The sequence below is a fragment of the Tribolium castaneum genome, chromosome 2 (genome assembly GCF_031307605.1).
Source record: "Tribolium castaneum strain GA2 chromosome 2, icTriCast1.1, whole genome shotgun sequence".
Lineage (NCBI taxonomy): Eukaryota > Metazoa > Arthropoda > Insecta > Coleoptera > Tenebrionidae > Tribolium > Tribolium castaneum.
The window spans coordinates 8,007,501-8,024,414 of record NC_087395.1 but is presented as its reverse complement, the minus strand read 5'-3'; the positions used below and the strand labels follow the sequence as shown (position 1 = coordinate 8,024,414).

The following is a 16,914-nucleotide window of genomic DNA, read 5'->3' as shown; positions in this document are numbered from 1 at the left end:
TTTATTGAGTCCAATACATTATTAGAAGAAAAAGGAGGTGACTTAAAAGTCACAGAACTCTTCAGAGTCGTTTTTAAATGCTGCATTTTCGTCTTCGTCTCAAACATTGAAAACTGAATTACATTTTTGTTTAGTAACTGTAACAGTTTTCACTTTGGTTTTTTGCTTATATCTCGAAAACAATTATTCCTATCAATTTTTATCTTTCTTTAAAAATTAAAGCTGATAAAATTTCCTACAAAATAGTTATTTGCATTTTTCTTGTAGGACCAACCATAAGCGAGTTATAGAGTTGGATATAAATAATATTTAACAAAAACTTGCTTTAAAATAAAATGTTTGAAAAACTAAAAAATAAAATTTCCTACAAAATAGTAATTTGCATTTTTCATATAGGACTAACCATAAGCGAGATATAAGTTTAAAAATAATTAATATTTAAAAAAAAGTGCTTTAACAGAAAATGTCTTGTAATTTAAAATACACTTAATTTATTGGGTCCAATACTTTATTAGAAGAAAAAGGTGACATAAAAGTCACCAAAGTCTTGAGAGTCGTTCTTAGTCGTCATATCAATAACAATAACATTAATAATAATAATACTAATAGTACTAAATTTGCTTATATGCAAGCGATTTATTAAGGTAACAGTTTATTGGTTTCTTGCTTATATCTCGAAAACAGTTACTCCTATCAATTTTTATCTTTTTACTAAAATTAAAGCTGATAAAATTTCCTACAAAATAGTTATTTGTATTTTTCTTGTAGGACCAAGCATAAGCGAGTTATAGAGATAGATATAAATAATATTTAACAAAAATTTGCTTTAAAATAGAATGTTTGAAATACTGAAATTAAACTAAATTAATTGTGTCTAACACTTTAGTATAGGAAAAAGGAGAAGACATAAAAGTCACCAAAGTCTTCAGAGTCGTTTTTAGTCGTCATATTAATAACAATAACATTAATAATAATAATACTAATAGTACTAAATTTGCTTATATGCAAGCGCTTTATTAAGGTAACAGTTTTTTGGTTTCTTGCTTATATCTCGAAAACAGTTACTCCTATCAATTTTTATCTGTTTACTAAAATTAAAGCTGATAAAATTTCCTACAAAATAGTTATTTGCATTTTTCATGTAGGACTAACCATAAGCGAGATATAAGTTTGAAAATAATCAATATTTAAAAAAAAGTGCTTTAACAGAAAATGTCATGTGATTTAAAATACACTTAATTTATTGGGTCCAATACATTATTAGAAGAAAAAGGAGGTGATTTAAAAGTCACAGAAGTCTTCAGAGTCGTTTTTAAATGCTGCATTTTCGTCTTCGTCTCAAACATTGAAAACTGAATTACATTTTTGTTCAGTAACAGTTACAGTTTTCTTATTGGTTTTTTGCTTATATCTCGAAAACAGTTACTCCTATTAATTTTTATCTTTTTTTCAAAATTAAAGCTGATAAAATTTCCTACAAAATAGTTATTTGCATTTTTCTTGTAGGATCAACCATAAGCGAGTTATAGAGTTGGATATAAATAATATTTAACAAAAACTTGCTTTAAAATAAAATGTTTGAAAAACTAAAAAATAAAATTTCCTACAAAATAGTAATTTGCATTTTTCATGTAGGACTAACCATAAGCGAGATATAAGTTTAAAAATAATTAATATTTAAAAAAAAAGTGTTTTACAGAAAATGTCTTGTGATTTAAAATACACTTAATTTATTGGGTCCAATACTTTATTAGAAGAAAAAGGAGGTGACATAAAAGTCACCAAAGTCTTGAGAGTCGTTCTTAGTCGTCATATCAATAACAATAACATTAATAATAATAATACTAATAGTACTAAATTTGCTTATATGCAAGCGCTTTATTAAGGTAACAGTTTATTGGTTTCTTGCTTATATCTCGAAAACAGTTACTCCTATCAATTTTTATCTTTTTACTAAAATTAAAGCTGATAAAATTTCCTACAAAATAGTTATTTGTATTTTTCTTGTAGGACCAAGCATAAGCGAGTTATAGAGATAGATATAAATAATATTTAACAAAAATTTGGTTTAAAATAAAATGTTTGAAATACTGAAATTAAACTAAATTAATTGTGTCTAACACTTTAGTATAGGAAAAAGGAGAAGACATAAAAGTCACCAAAGTCTTCAGAGTCGTTTTTAGTCGTCATATTAATAACAATAACATTAATAATAATAATACTAATAGTACTAAATTTGCTTATATGCAAGCGCTTTATTAAGCTAATAGTTTTTTGGTTTCTTGCTTATATCTCGAAAACAGTTACTCCTATCAATTTTTATCTGTTTACTAAAATTAAAGCTGATAAAATTTCCTACAAAATAGTTATTTGCATTTTTCATGTAGGACTAACCATAAGCGAGATATAAGTTTGAAAATAATCAATATTTAAAAAAAAGTGCTTTAACAGAAAATGTCATGTGATTTAAAATACACTTAATTTATTGGGTCCAATACATTATTAGAAGAAAAAGGAGGTGACTTAAAAGTCACAGAAGTCTTCAGAATCGTTTTTAAATGCTGCATTTTCGTCTTTATCTCAAACATTGAAAACTGAATTACATTTTTGTTTAGTAACTGTAACAGTTTTCACTTTGGTTTTTTGCTTATATCTCGAAAACAATTATTCCTATCAATTTTTATCTTTCTTTCAAAATTAAAGCTGATAAAATTTCCTACAAAATAGTTATTTGCATTTTTCTTGTAGGACCAACCATAAGCGAGTTATAGAGTTGGATATAAATAATATTTAACAAAAACTTGCTTTAAAATAAAATGTTTGAAAAACTAAAAAATAAAATTTCCTACAAAATAGTAATTTGCATTTTTCATATAGGACTAACCATAAGCGAGATATAAGTTTAAAAATAATTAATATTTAAAAAAAAAGTGCTTTAACAGAAAATGTCTTGTGATTTAAAATACACTTAATTTATTGGGTCCAATACTTTATTAGAAGAAAAAGGTGACATAAAAGTCACCAAAGTCTTGAGAGTCGTTCTTAGTCGTCATATCAATAACAATAACATTAATAATAATAATACTAATAGTACTAAATTTGCTTATATGCAAGCGCTTTATTAAGGTAACAGTTTATTGGTTTCTTGCTTATATCTCGAAAACAGTTACTCCTATCAATTTTTATCTTTTTACTAAAATTAAAGCTGATAAAATTTCCTACAAAATAGTTATTTGTATTTTTCTTGTAGGACCAAGCATAAGCGAGTTATAGAGATAGATATAAATAATATTTAACAAAAATTTGCTTTAAAATAAAATGTTTGAAATACTGAAATTAAACTAAATTAATTGTGTCTAACACTTTAGTATAGGAAAAAGGAGAAGACATAAAAGTCACCAAAGTCTTCAGAGTCGTTTTTAGTCGTCATATTAATAACAATAACATTAATAATAATAATACTAATAGTACTAAATTTGCTTATATGCAAGCGCTTTATTAAGGTAACAGTTTTTTGGTTTCTTGCTTATATCTCGAAAACAGTTACTCCTATCAATTTTTATCTGTTTACTAAAATTAAAGCTGATAAAATTTCCTACAAAATAGTTACTTGCATTTTTCATGTAGGACTAACCATAAGCGAGATATAAGTTTGAAAATAATCAATATTTAAAAAAAAGTGCTTTAACAGAAAATGTCATGTGATTTAAAATACACTTAATTTATTGGGTCCAATACATTATTAGAAGAAAAAGGAGGTGACTTAAAAGTCACAGAAGTCTTCAGAGTCGTTTTTAAATGCTGCATTTTCGTCTTCGTCTCAAACATTGAAAACTGAATTACATTTTTGTTCAGTAACAGTTACAGTTTTCTTATTGGTTTTTTGCTTATATCTCGAAAACAGTTACTCCTATTAATTTTTATCTTTTTTTCAAAATTAAAGCTGATAAAATTTCCTACAAAATAGTTATTTGCATTTTTCTTGTAGGATCAACCATAAGCGAGTTATAGAGCTGGATATAAATAATATTTAACAAAAACTTGCTTTAAAATAAAATGTTTGAAAAACTAAAAAATAAAATTTCCTACAAAATAGTAATTTGCATTTTTCATGTAGGACTAACCATAAGCGAGATATAAGTTTAAAAATAATTAATATTTAAAAAAAAAGTGTTTTACAGAAAATGTCTTGTGATTTAAAATACACTTAATTTATTGGGTCCAATACTTTATTAGAAGAAAAAGGAGGTGACATAAAAGTCACCAAAGTCTTGAGAGTCGTTCTTAGTCGTCATATCAATAACAATAACATTAATAATAATAATACTAATAGTACTAAATTTGCTTATATGCAAGCGCTTTATTAAGGTAACAGTTTATTGGTTTCTTGCTTATATCTCGAAAACAGTTACTCCTATCAATTTTTATCTTTTTACTAAAATTAAAGCTGATAAAATTTCCTACAAAATAGTTATTTGTATTTTTCTTTTAGGACCAAGCATAAGCGAGTTATAGAGATAGATATAAATAATATTTAACAAAAATTTGCTTTAAAATAGAATGTTTGAAATACTGAAATTAAACTAAATTAATTGTGTCTAACACTTTAGTATAGGAAAAAGGAAAAGACATAAAAGTCACCAAAGTCTTCAGAGTCGTTTTTAGTCGTCATATTAATAACAATAACATTAATAATAATAATACTAATAGTACTAAATTTGCTTATATGCAAGCGCTTTATTAAGGTAACAGTTTTTTGGTTTCTTGCTTATATCTCGAAAACAGTTACTCCTATCAATTTTTATCTGTTTACTAAAATTAAAGCTGATAAAATTTCCTACAAAATAGTTATTTGCATTTTTCATGTAGGACTAACCATAAGCGAGATATAAGTTTGAAAATAATCAATATTTAAAAAAAAGTGCTTTAACAGAAAATGTCATGTGATTTAAAATACACTTAATTTATTGGGTCCAATACATTATTAGAAGAAAAAGGAGGTGACTTAAAAGTCACAGAAGTCTTCAGAGTCGTTTTTAAATGCTGCATTTTCGTCTTCGTCTCAAACATTGAAAACTGAATTACATTTTTGTTCAGTAACAGTTACAGTTTTCTTATTGGTTTTTTGCTTATATCTCGAAAACAGTTACTCCTATTAATTTTTATCTTTTTTTTAAAATTAAAGCTGATAAAATTTCCTACAAAATAGTTATTTGCATTTTTCTTGTAGGATCAACCATAAGCGAGTTATAGAGTTGGATATAAATAATATTTAACAAAAACTTGCTTTAAAATAAAATGTTTGAAAAACTAAAAAATAAAATTTCCTACAAAATAGTAATTTGCATTTTTCATGTAGGACTAACCATAAGCGAGATATAAGTTTAAAAATAATTAATATTTAAAAAAAAAGTGTTTTACAGAAAATGTCTTGTGATTTAAAATACACTTAATTTATTGGGTCCAATACTTTATTAGAAGAAAAAGGAGGTGACATAAAAGTCACCAAAGTCTTGAGAGTCGTTCTTAGTCGTCATATCAATAACAATAACATTAATAATAATAATACTAATAGTACTAAATTTGCTTATATGCAAGCGCTTAATTAAGGTAACAGTTTCTTGCTTATATCTCGAAAACTTACATTTTTGTTCAGTAACTGTAACAGTTTTTACTTTGGTTTTTTGCTTATATCTCGAAAACAATTACTCCTATCAATTTGTATCTTTTTTTCAAAATTAAAGCTGATAAAATTTCCTACAAAATAGTTATTTGCATTTTTTTTGTAAGACCAACCATAAGCGAGTTATAGAGTTGGATATAAATAATCTTTAACAAAAATTTGCTTTAAAATATAATGTTTGAAAAACCGAAATTAAACTAAATTAATTGAGTCTAACACTTTAGTATAGGAAAAAGGAGAAGACATAAAAGTCACCAAAGACTTCAGAGTCGTTTTTAGTCGTCATATTAATAACAATAACATTAATAATAATAATAATACTGCATTTTCGTCTTCGTCTCAAACATTGAAAACTGAATTATATTTTTGTTCAGTAACAGTTACAGTTTTCTTATTGGTTTCTTGCTTATATCTCGAAAACAGTTACTTCTATCAATTTTTATCTTTTTTTCAAAATTATATTTCGCGCCTCGTCCTCTAGATCACTATGTAGTATACCCATTTCCGTTAGATGGTAGCACACACTTCAAAGCAAATAAATTTGCGCGCCCTGTCACCTGATACTCCCTCTCGCGGCGCTTTGTCATTACTCATTTGTGTGTCGGATGGTGCACATCGTTTTCGGAAAATGGGTAGTAAAAAACGGAAACGCAGTTCGTCTTCGAGCTCATCGGACTCGTCGGAGGGCTCTGACCTGGTCGTCATTCGCAAACAACTCAAGAAGGCCCTAAAAGACGTCAAACGCCTTACCGGTAAGAAAAGGTTGAAAGAAAATCGCCGCCATTATAGTACACGTAACCAACCACGTGGAAGCGATACCAGCTCAAATCGCTCCTCAAGCAGCAAGGGGGAACGTTCCACATCTCCGGACTCGGAGAAATCAGTGCAGGGTGAGTCTCAGAAATTATTTTGAAGGTTACAGTGCCTGTTGCACGACTTTTCATTACGTAACTCAACGAGTTTTGAGTAACCTACAGAATGGAATCACATCACACTCAACGAGTTTTTGAGTGTTCAATGCGACTGTAAGTTGGACTCAACGAGTTTTGAGTACCCAATGCAATGCAAATAACTCAACGAGTTTTGAGTCTCCAATGCTATGCAATTGTCTCAACGAGACTTGAGTAACTTGCATTGACGCAGACGGGCGGGAGCCTCACTCAACGAGTTTTGAGGAGGGCGCGAATATTACCCAGTCTTGGACTCTTCCGTCCTTGTTTCAAATCCAGTCAACGAGTTTTGATTGGTAACTTGTGCCCAACGAGTGTTTCCTTGGTTTTTCCCGTTATTTTTGCCCTTGGGATAACGAGAGCTAACCTTAAACCTTGTTGTCCTCTTCCAGGGAATGAGGAGGATAAAACCCTCAAGAAATTGCCGCCAGAAATCCGGAAAATGCTGGGATCTCAAAGCCCCCCATCGGAAATGATGGGAAAACCCATTCACGAAGAAGTGGCGCAAGTTTGGGAGCAAACCTTGCAGAAAGGCCTGGACACGGAAGAAATCAAAGATTTGTTACAAAAATATCCTCCAATCGCAAATTGTAAGTTGGTCCAAGCCCCAAAATTGAATGCGGAAGTGAAAAGGGCCATAACGCAGCAGCATTCCGAACGGGACGAGAGACTTGCCCACGTGCAAGCTCAATTGGGCGCCGCAATGGGGGCGGTTGGTACTGCCCTTACTTTCTGTCTTCAAGAAGAAGGAGGGACCACCTCACAGCTAATCGAGTTACTGGGTGACGCGGGGAAACTCCTGGCCTCCGTCCACTTTGCTGAGTCCCAATCCCGTAGAATCCTGGCTTCAGCAGGCATTAATAAAACCTTTAAATCAACACTGACGGAAACACCGGTCGACGGGTGGCTTTTCGGTGATAACCTTAGCGAGCGTATGAAGACGACTCGCGCCCTCGAAAAGACATCCGAGGAATTAAAGATACCTAAAGCAAAGATCAACACCGGAAAGACTCAATATAATTTAAACTCGAAGAGTCTGCCTCGCCAATACTCCCAGAGCCGAGGCAGACACAATCAATCGCGGAGCAAACGACAACCGAAGACGGGGAGAGAAGACCAAACGCGACGCAATCCTTATTATCGGCCTCGAACGTCGAGAACCGAACCTCCGAGGAGGAAACATTAAAGGTAGGGTCGTACTGCGGTCGCTTAAAGTTTTTCACCGATCAATGGCGTCAAATAACTTCGGACCCTACCATTTTATCATGGACACAGGGGTACGCCATACCCTTTCACCAAAAACCGTATCAAGAAAGACCTCCAAAAGAACGCGACTGGTCTTTCAAGGAGAAATCTATCCTTCAAGTTCAGCTAAACAAATTACTAGATTGTGGAGCAATTCGGCAGTGCACGGCCGAGCCAAAGCAGTTTGTATCAAATGTTTTTCTTGTGCCCAAGAAAAACGGTGCTAGTAGGTTAATTCTTAACCTAAAACAGCTCAATCACTTTGTAGAAACCACCCACTTTAAAATAGAAGACCACAAGGTGGTTTGCAAATTGCTTTCTCGAAACTGCTTTATGGCGGTGATAGATCTTAAAGATGCTTATCATCTCATTCCCATCCAAAAGTGCCACAGAAAATATCTTCGCTTTACCTTCCTAGGTAGACTTTATGAATATACCTGTATGCCGTTCGGCCTCAGCACAGCACCGTATGTCTTCACCAAATTAATGAAACCCCTAGTAGCGTATTTAAGATCTCACAATCTTCTGTCGGTCTTATACCTCGACGATTTCTTGCTAATGGATAACTCATATTTGCAAAGCTTACACAACATATCAATGACCTGCAAAATGTTGGAAGGACTGGGTTTTCTTATTAACTATGAAAAGAGTCAATTGACTCCCAATCAGACAGTTCGTTATCTCGGTTTCATCTACGACAGTTCCAATATGACGGTGAGACTTCCGCTAGACAAACAACAATGTATCACTAAGCTTGCAAAGAAGGTTAAAAGACAGTCGCAATGCTCAGTTAGGGAGTTCGCAAAAATGATTGGTACGTTAGTAGCTGCATGTCCGGCTATTAGCTATGGTCAGTTGTATACAAAGTCATTAGAACGAGCTAAATATTTAGCGTTGAAGAACACTCACGGCAATTACAGTCAAATTATGTTCATTCCGCAATATGTTAGGGAGGATCTTAACTGGTGGGAGGTCCATATTTCTTCCCGCAAGTCTCTTTTGCCCCCAAAATTTGTACTAGAAATTTTTAGTGACGCCTCGCTCTCAGGCTGGGGGATCTTTTGTGGAGGGGAGTCCACACATGGTCATTGGAATGAAAAAGAAAGATCAAAACATATTAATTTTCTGGAGCTGTTGGCAGCAAGCTTTGGTCTCAAATGTTTTGCTAAAAACCTATCGGGGTGTTGCGTTCTTCTGCGGATTGACAATACTACAGCAGTCGCCTATATTAACAGAATGGGGGGTGTTAAACACCCACATCTTCATGCGTTGGCCAAAGAAATTTGGCAGTGGTGTGAAGAACGAAAATTGTGGATATTTGCATCCTATATCAAATCCTCTCATAACACCGAAGCCGATTGGGAGTCTCGGCGGTTATCTCCGGAAACAGAATTTGAATTGGCACCATACGCCTTCAGAAAGATTTGCACATTTTTCCAAATTCCCGAAGTCGATTTATTCGCGTCTCGCAATAATACTAAGTGTAGAAGATTCTTTTCCTGGTTCCGAGACCCAGAGGCAGAAGTAGTGGATGCCTTTACGGTCCCCTGGACAGACTTAAAATTTTATGCTTTTCCCCCCTTCTCCTTGGTAGCTCATTGTCTACAAAAAATTGTTTCTGACCGAGCACGAGGCATTCTAGTGGTGCCATACTGGCCAACACAGCCTTGGTTTCCAATTTTTACATCACTTCTCAGAAAAGAGCCAATTTTCTTTGAACCCGATACTAACTTACTCCTTACTTCACACAGAGTACCTCACCCTCTGCATCAGAAGCTTTCCCTGGTGGCAGGACTCTTGTCGAAAAAGGTTTAAGGAAACAAGGCGTCCCTCGCGAAGCTACGAAGATAACCCTGTCTTCCCTCGCCAAAGGCTCTCTGAAACAATACACCTGCGAGCTAAAGTTATGGTGGGAGTTCTGCCAAAGGAATGGTCACAACTGCTTGGACTTCACGGTTCAAAACATTTTAACGTTCCTATCCTGTCGTTTTCATCAAGGAGCTTCGTACAATACGCTAAACACGTGCCGCTCTGCACTGGCCTTGCTGTTATCACCCGAAGTGGGGAAGGATCATCGTATAAAGCGTTTTCTGAGAGGGGTCTACAGAATAAAACCCTCGAAACCCAAATATGACGTAACGTGGGACCCCGCAGTGGTCTTAGATTATTTCGAACGCTTGGGGGCCAACCAAGAGTTGAGTTTGGAGCTCATAACACGGAAATTGGCTACTCTTATGGCGCTTGTCACTGCCCACCGAGTACAAACATTGGCTGCTATCAGAATTAATAATATCCTTTTCTCTGCGGAGGGAGTAGAAATTAGAATTCCTGATGTCATTAAAACATCTGGTCCCCACAAATTTCAACCACTGCTAAGACTCCCGAAATTTAAGAAAAAACCGCTGCTCTGTGTCGTTAGTACTCTTTCATGTTATCTCGAAAGAACCGAGCTGCTCCGGTCGTCTGGTGAGACTCGACTGTTTTTGACCCACCGGAAGCCATTTCATCCAGCATCAACGCAGTCTCTGAGTCGATGGATTAAAATGGTGCTAGCAGAAAGTGGAGTGGATACCTCAATATACACGGCGCACAGCACCAGACACGCAGCCACTTCAGCTGCTGCGCGAAAAGGGATAAGCCTCGATTTAATTAGGAAAACAGCCGGGTGGTCAGCAACCTCGAGAGTTTTTGCGACATTTTATAATAAGCCTCTCATTCATAAAGAGATTTTCGCCAATGCAGTTCTCACGTGAACCCTATGAATATTCCTTTACATTTTATACTTAAGGATTGTTCTTTTTGTTGTAATGCTACCTTTACCAATCTTGTAATTTCTTGTAACAATATAGAAAATTATTGAGAAAACGAGATGTGCTTGTTGCAACAGCTTTAAACATCTACATAGTGATCTAGAGGACGAGGCGCGAAATATAATTATAAAATTAAACGAACTTACCCAAGTGAAGTTCAATTTTAATTATATGAAGCGCCTCGTCCGAATAGATCACTCCCTCCCGATCTATACAGACCCAATTTTTCCCGTGATCTATTCAGTGTTGCAACATCACCGACAGCTTTGAAATAATGACAAAGCGCCGCGAGAGGGAGTATCAGGTGACAGGGCGCGCAAATTTATTTGCTTTGAAGTGTGTGCTACCATCTAACGGAAATGGGTATACTACATAGTGATCTATTCGGACGAGGCGCTTCATATAATTAAAATTGAACTTCACTTGGGTAAGTTCGTTTAATTTTATAATTAAAGCTGATAACATTTCCTACAAAATAGTTATTTGCATTTTTTTGTAGGACCAACCATAAGCGAGTTATAGAGTTGGATATAAATAATCTTTAACAAAAATTTTCTTTAAAATAAAATGTTTGAAAAACTAAAATTAAACCAAATTAATTGTGTCTAACACTTTAGTAGAGGAAAAAGGAGAAGACATAAAGGTCACTAAAGTCTTCAGAGTCGTTTTTAGTCGTCATATTAATAACAATAACATTAATAATAATAATACTAATAGTACTAAATTTGCTTATATGCAAGCGCTTAATTAATGTAACAGTTATTTGGTTTCTAGCTTATATCTCGAAAACAGTTACACCTATCAAATTTTATCTTTCTTTCAAAATTAAAGCTGATAAAATTTCCAACAAAGTAATTATTTGCATTTTTCTTGTAGGACCAAGCATAAGCGAGTTATAGAGATGAATATAAATAATTTCTAACAAAAATTTGCTTTAAAATAAAATGTTTGAAAAACTGAAATTAAACTAAATTAATTGTGTCTAACACTTTAGTGGAGGAAAAAGGAGAAGACATAAAAGTCTTTAAAGGTTTCAGAATCGTCTTTAGTCGTCATATTAATAACAATAACATTAATAAACTAATAGTACTAAATTTGCTTATATGCAAACGCTGCATTAAGGTAATAGTTTTTTGGTTTCTTGCTTATATCTCGAAAACAGTTACTCCTATCAATTTTTAACTTTTCACCAAAATTAAAGATGATAAAATTTCCTGCAAAATAGTTATTTGCATTTTTCATGTAGAACAAACCATAAGCGAGATATAAGTTTGAAAATAATTAATAATTAAAAAAAAAATGTGTTTTAACAGAAAATGTCTTGTGATTTAAAATACACTTAATTTATTGGGTCCAATACTTAATTAGAAGAAAAAGGAGGTGCAAATAACTATTTTGTTGGAAATTTTATTAGCTTTAATTGTGAAAGAAAGATAAAATTTGATAGGAGTAACTGTTTTCGAGATATAAGGAAAAAACCAATAAGAAAACTGTACCTGTTACTGAACAAAAATGTAATTCAGTTTTCAATGTTTGAGACGAAGACGAAAATGCAGCGTTATTATTATTATTAATGTTATTGTTATTAATATGACGACTAAAAACGACTCTGAAGGCTTTGGTGACTTTTATGTTTTCTCCTTTTTTCAATATTAAAGTGTTAGACTCAATTAATTTAGTTTAATTTCGGTTTTTCAAACATTATATTTTAAAGCAAATTTTTGTTAAAGATTATTTATATCCAACTCTATAACTCGCTTATGGTTGGTCTTACAAAAGAAATGCAAATAACTATTTTGTAGGAAATTTTATCAGCTTTAATTTTGAAAGAAAGATAAAAATTGATAGGAGTAATTGTTTTCGAGATATAAGCAAAAAACCAAAGTAAAAACTGTTACAGTTACTGAACAAAAATGTAATTCAGTTTTCAATGTTTGAGAGGAAGACGAATATGCAGCATTTAAAAACGACTCTGAAGACTTCAGCGACTTTTATGTCACCTCCTTTTTCTTCTAATAAAGTATTGGACCCAATAAATTAAGTGTATTTTAAATCACAAGACATTTTCTGTTAAAGCACTTTTTTTTAAATATTAATAATTTTTAAACTTATATCTCGCTTATGGTTAGTCTTACATGAAAAATGCAAATAACTATTTTGTAAGAAATTTTATCAGCTTTAATTTTAAAAGAAAGATAAAAATTGATAGGAGTAACTGTTTTCGAGATATAAGCAAAAAACCAATAAGAAAACTGTAACTGTTACTGAACAAAAATGTAATTCAGTTTTCAATGTTTGAGACGAAGACGAAAATGCAACATTTAAAATCGACTCTGAAGACTTCAGTGACTTATATGTCACCTCCTTTTTCTTCTAATAAAGTATTGGACCTAATAAATTAAGTGTATTTTAAATCACAAAACATTTTCTGTTAAAGCACTTTTTTTTTTAAATATTAATTATTTTCAAACTTATATCTCGCTTATGGTTAGTCCTACATGAGAAATGCAAATAACTATTTTGTAGGAAATTTTATCACCTTTAATTTTGGTGAAAAAGTAAAAATTGATAGGAGTAACTGTTTTCGAGATATAAGCAAAAAACAAAAAAACTGTTACCTTAATTAAGCGCTTGCATATAAGCAAATTTAGTACTACTAGTATCGTTATTATAAACGTTATTGTTATTAATATGACGACTAAAGACAACTCTAAGACTTTAGTGACTTTTGTCTCCTCCTTTTTCCTCTACTAAAGTGTTAGACACAATTAATTTAGTTTAATTTCAGTTTTTCAAACATTTTATTTTAAAGCAAATTTTTGTTAAATATTAAAAACTATAAAATGGCTTAGATTGCCTAAAAACACACATCACACATGATCTTTTGCATAGAAATGAGAAAACGCTCATGTAACACACAAAATAAGCTCCATTTTTCCTTATTAAAAGTATTATTATTATTATTACTTTTGTTACTATTACTATTATTATTATTATTATTATTATTATTTATATTGTTATTATTATTATTGTTATTATTATTATTATTAACTTTTGTATAGTAAATGTTTTTATACCAGTTTTAAAATGAGTTATTAATTTTAGACAATTTCTTGCCTAAAAACACAGATCACAGATGATTTCTTGCATACAAATGAGAAAACACTCATATAACACACAAAATAAGCTTCATTTTTGCTTAGAAAACTAAGCTTACTTTCATAACTATTATTATTATTTTTATTATTATTATTGTTATTATTATTATTATTATTATTATTATTATTGTTATTATTATTATTATTATTATTATTATTATTATTATTATTATTATTATTATTATTATTATTATTATTATTATTATTATTATAATTATTATTATTAAAAACCGATTATAACTTTTGTATAGTATTGTTTTTATACCAGTTTTAAAATGAGTGATTAATTTTAGCCAATTTCTTGCCTAAAAACTATAAAATGGCTAAGATTGCCTAAAAACACTGATCACACATGATCTTTTGCATAGAAATGAGAAAACGCTCATAGAACACAAAATAAGCTTCATTTTTGCTTAGAAAACTAAGCTTACTTTTATTACTACTATTATTATTATTATTATTATTATTATTATTATTATTATTATTATTATTATTATTGTTATTATTATTATTATTATTATTATTATTATTATTATTATTATTATTATTATTATAATTATTATTATTAAAAACCGATTATAACTTTTGTATAGTAAATGTTTTTATACCAGTTTTAAAATGAGTTATTAGTTTTAGACAATTTCTTGCCTAAAAACACAGATCACAGATGATCTCTTGCATAGAAATGAGAAAACGCTCAGATAACACAAAATAAGCATCATTTTTGCTTAGAAAAACTAAGCTTTAATTTAGAAAGAAATTCATTATTATAAGTATTATTATCATTATTATTATTATTATTATTATTATTAATATTATTATTATTATTATTATTATTAATATTATTATTATTATTACTATTATTATTATTATTTCATTTATTACTATTGTTATTATTATTATTATTAACTTTTGTATAGTAAATGTTTTTATACCAGTTTTAAAATAAGTTATTAATTTTATTCAATTTCTTGCCTAAAAACACAGATCACAGATGATCTCTTGCATAGAAATGAGAAAACGCTCATATAACACACAAAATAAGCTTCATTTTTGCTTAGAAAATTAAGCTTACTTTTATTACTATTATTATTATTATTATTATTATTATTATTATTATTATTATTATTATTATTATTATTATTATTATTATTACTGTTATTATTATTATTATTATTATTATTAAAAACTTATATTAAACAGACAGAAAACGTCGTATTCTGACACAAAAAAACGAATTACGTTATAGACTTGACGAGAACGGAGTATCTCGGACTCTTATAGGACTCTTATAGGGTCAAAAAGTATCAGTTTGGATTAAAATAAATTATTTTTGTTAACTCTCAGTCTGAATTGTTCATCAGTTCAAACAAAAACGGCTTATTTTAGACGATCTTTTGCTTTGAACAAGAAAACTTACATCGAACAGACTAAAAACGTATTAATCTGGCATAAAAGAGCAATTTATGTATCACTTTAGATAAAGGCAGCTAATCCTATTCGTTTCATTGCTTAAAATAGACAAAATTGTTAGTTACACCTATCAAATTTTATCTTTCTTTCAAAATTAAAGCTGATAAAATTTCCAACAAAGTAATTATTTGCATTTTTCTTGTAGGACCAAGCATAAGCGAGTTATAGAGATGAATATAAATAATTTCTAACAAAAATTTGCTTTAAAATAAAATGTTTGAAAAACTGAAATTAAACTAAATTAATTGTGTCTAACACTTTAGTGGAGGAAAAAGGAGAAGACATAAAAGTCTTTAAAGGTTTCAGAATCGTCTTTAGTCGTCATATTAATAACAATAACATTAATAAACTAATAGTACTAAATTTGCTTATATGCAAACGCTGCATTAAGGTAATAGTTTTTTGGTTTCTTGCTTATATCTCGAAAACAGTTACTCCTATCAATTTTTAACTTTTCACCAAAATTAAAGATGATAAAATTTCCTGCAAAATAGTTATTTGCATTTTTCATGTAGAACAAACCATAAGCGAGATATAAGTTTGAAAATAATTAATAATTAAAAAAAAAATGTGTTTTAACAGAAAATGTCTTGTGATTTAAAATACACTTAATTTATTGGGTCCAATACTTAATTAGAAGAAAAAGGAGGTGCAAATAACTATTTTGTTGGAAATTTTATTAGCTTTAATTGTGAAAGAAAGATAAAATTTGATAGGAGTAACTGTTTTCGAGATATAAGGAAAAAACCAATAAGAAAACTGTACCTGTTACTGAACAAAAATGTAATTCAGTTTTCAATGTTTGAGACGAAGACGAAAATGCAGCGTTATTATTATTATTAATGTTATTGTTATTAATATGACGACTAAAAACGACTCTGAAGGCTTTGGTGACTTTTATGTTTTCTCCTTTTTTCAATATTAAAGTGTTAGACTCAATTAATTTAGTTTAATTTCGGTTTTTCAAACATTATATTTTAAAGCAAATTTTTGTTAAAGATTATTTATATCCAACTCTATAACTCGCTTATGGTTGGTCTTACAAAAGAAATGCAAATAACTATTTTGTAGGAAATTTTATCAGCTTTAATTTTGAAAGAAAGATAAAAATTGATAGGAGTAATTGTTTTCGAGATATAAGCAAAAAACAAAAAAACTGTTACCTTAATTAAGCGCTTGCATATAAGCAAATTTAGTACTACTAGTATCGTTATTATAAACGTTATTGTTATTAATATGACGACTAAAGACAACTCTAAGACTTTAGTGACTTTTGTCTCCTCTTTTTTCCTCTACTAAAGTGTTAGACACAATTAATTTAGTTTAATTTCAGTTTTTCAAACATTTTATTTTAAAGCAGATTTTTGTTAAATATTAAAAACTATAAAATGGCTTAGATTGCCTAAAAACACACATCACACATGATCTTTTGCATAGAAATGAGAAAACGCTCATGTAACACACAAAATAAGCTCCATTTTTCCTTATTAAAAGTATTATTATTATTATTACTTTTGTTACTATTACTATTATTATTATTATTATTTATATTGTTATTATTATTATTGTTATTATTATTATTATTAACTTTTGTA

General features: G+C 30.2%; 1 protein-coding gene across 2 annotated transcripts; it reads left to right on the top strand.

The window, feature by feature from the left end:
* The first annotated feature begins 6,212 nt into the window (after positions 1 to 6,212).
* LOC135265424 (uncharacterized) lies at positions 6,213 to 10,746 on the top strand. 2 transcript variants are annotated; one of them, XM_064354905.1, is made up of 3 exons: positions 6,214 to 6,573; positions 7,026 to 7,821; positions 9,630 to 10,746. In XM_064354905.1, the coding sequence occupies exons 1-2, from the start codon at positions 6,312 to 6,314 to the stop codon at positions 7,817 to 7,819; spliced, it is 1,056 nt and encodes a 351-aa protein (XP_064210975.1). In that variant the 5' UTR covers positions 6,214 to 6,311; the 3' UTR covers positions 7,820 to 7,821; positions 9,630 to 10,746. The 2 variants fall into 2 exon arrangements, with proteins under 2 accessions (XP_064210974.1, XP_064210975.1); XM_064354904.1 differs by having other exon boundaries at positions 6,213 to 6,573; positions 7,026 to 10,746.
* Positions 10,747 to 16,914: the final 6,168 nt, after the last annotated feature.

Excerpts from the sequence above, each read along its gene's own strand:
- LOC135265424 (XM_064354904.1), top strand. The coding sequence starts at position 6,312 with ATGGGTAGTAAAAAACGGAAACGCAGTTCGTCTTCGAGCTCATCGGAC. Across the intron at positions 6,574-7,025 it reads CTCGGAGAAATCAGTGCAGG|GGAATGAGGAGGATAAAACC; the intron begins GTGAGTCTCAGA and ends GTCCTCTTCCAG.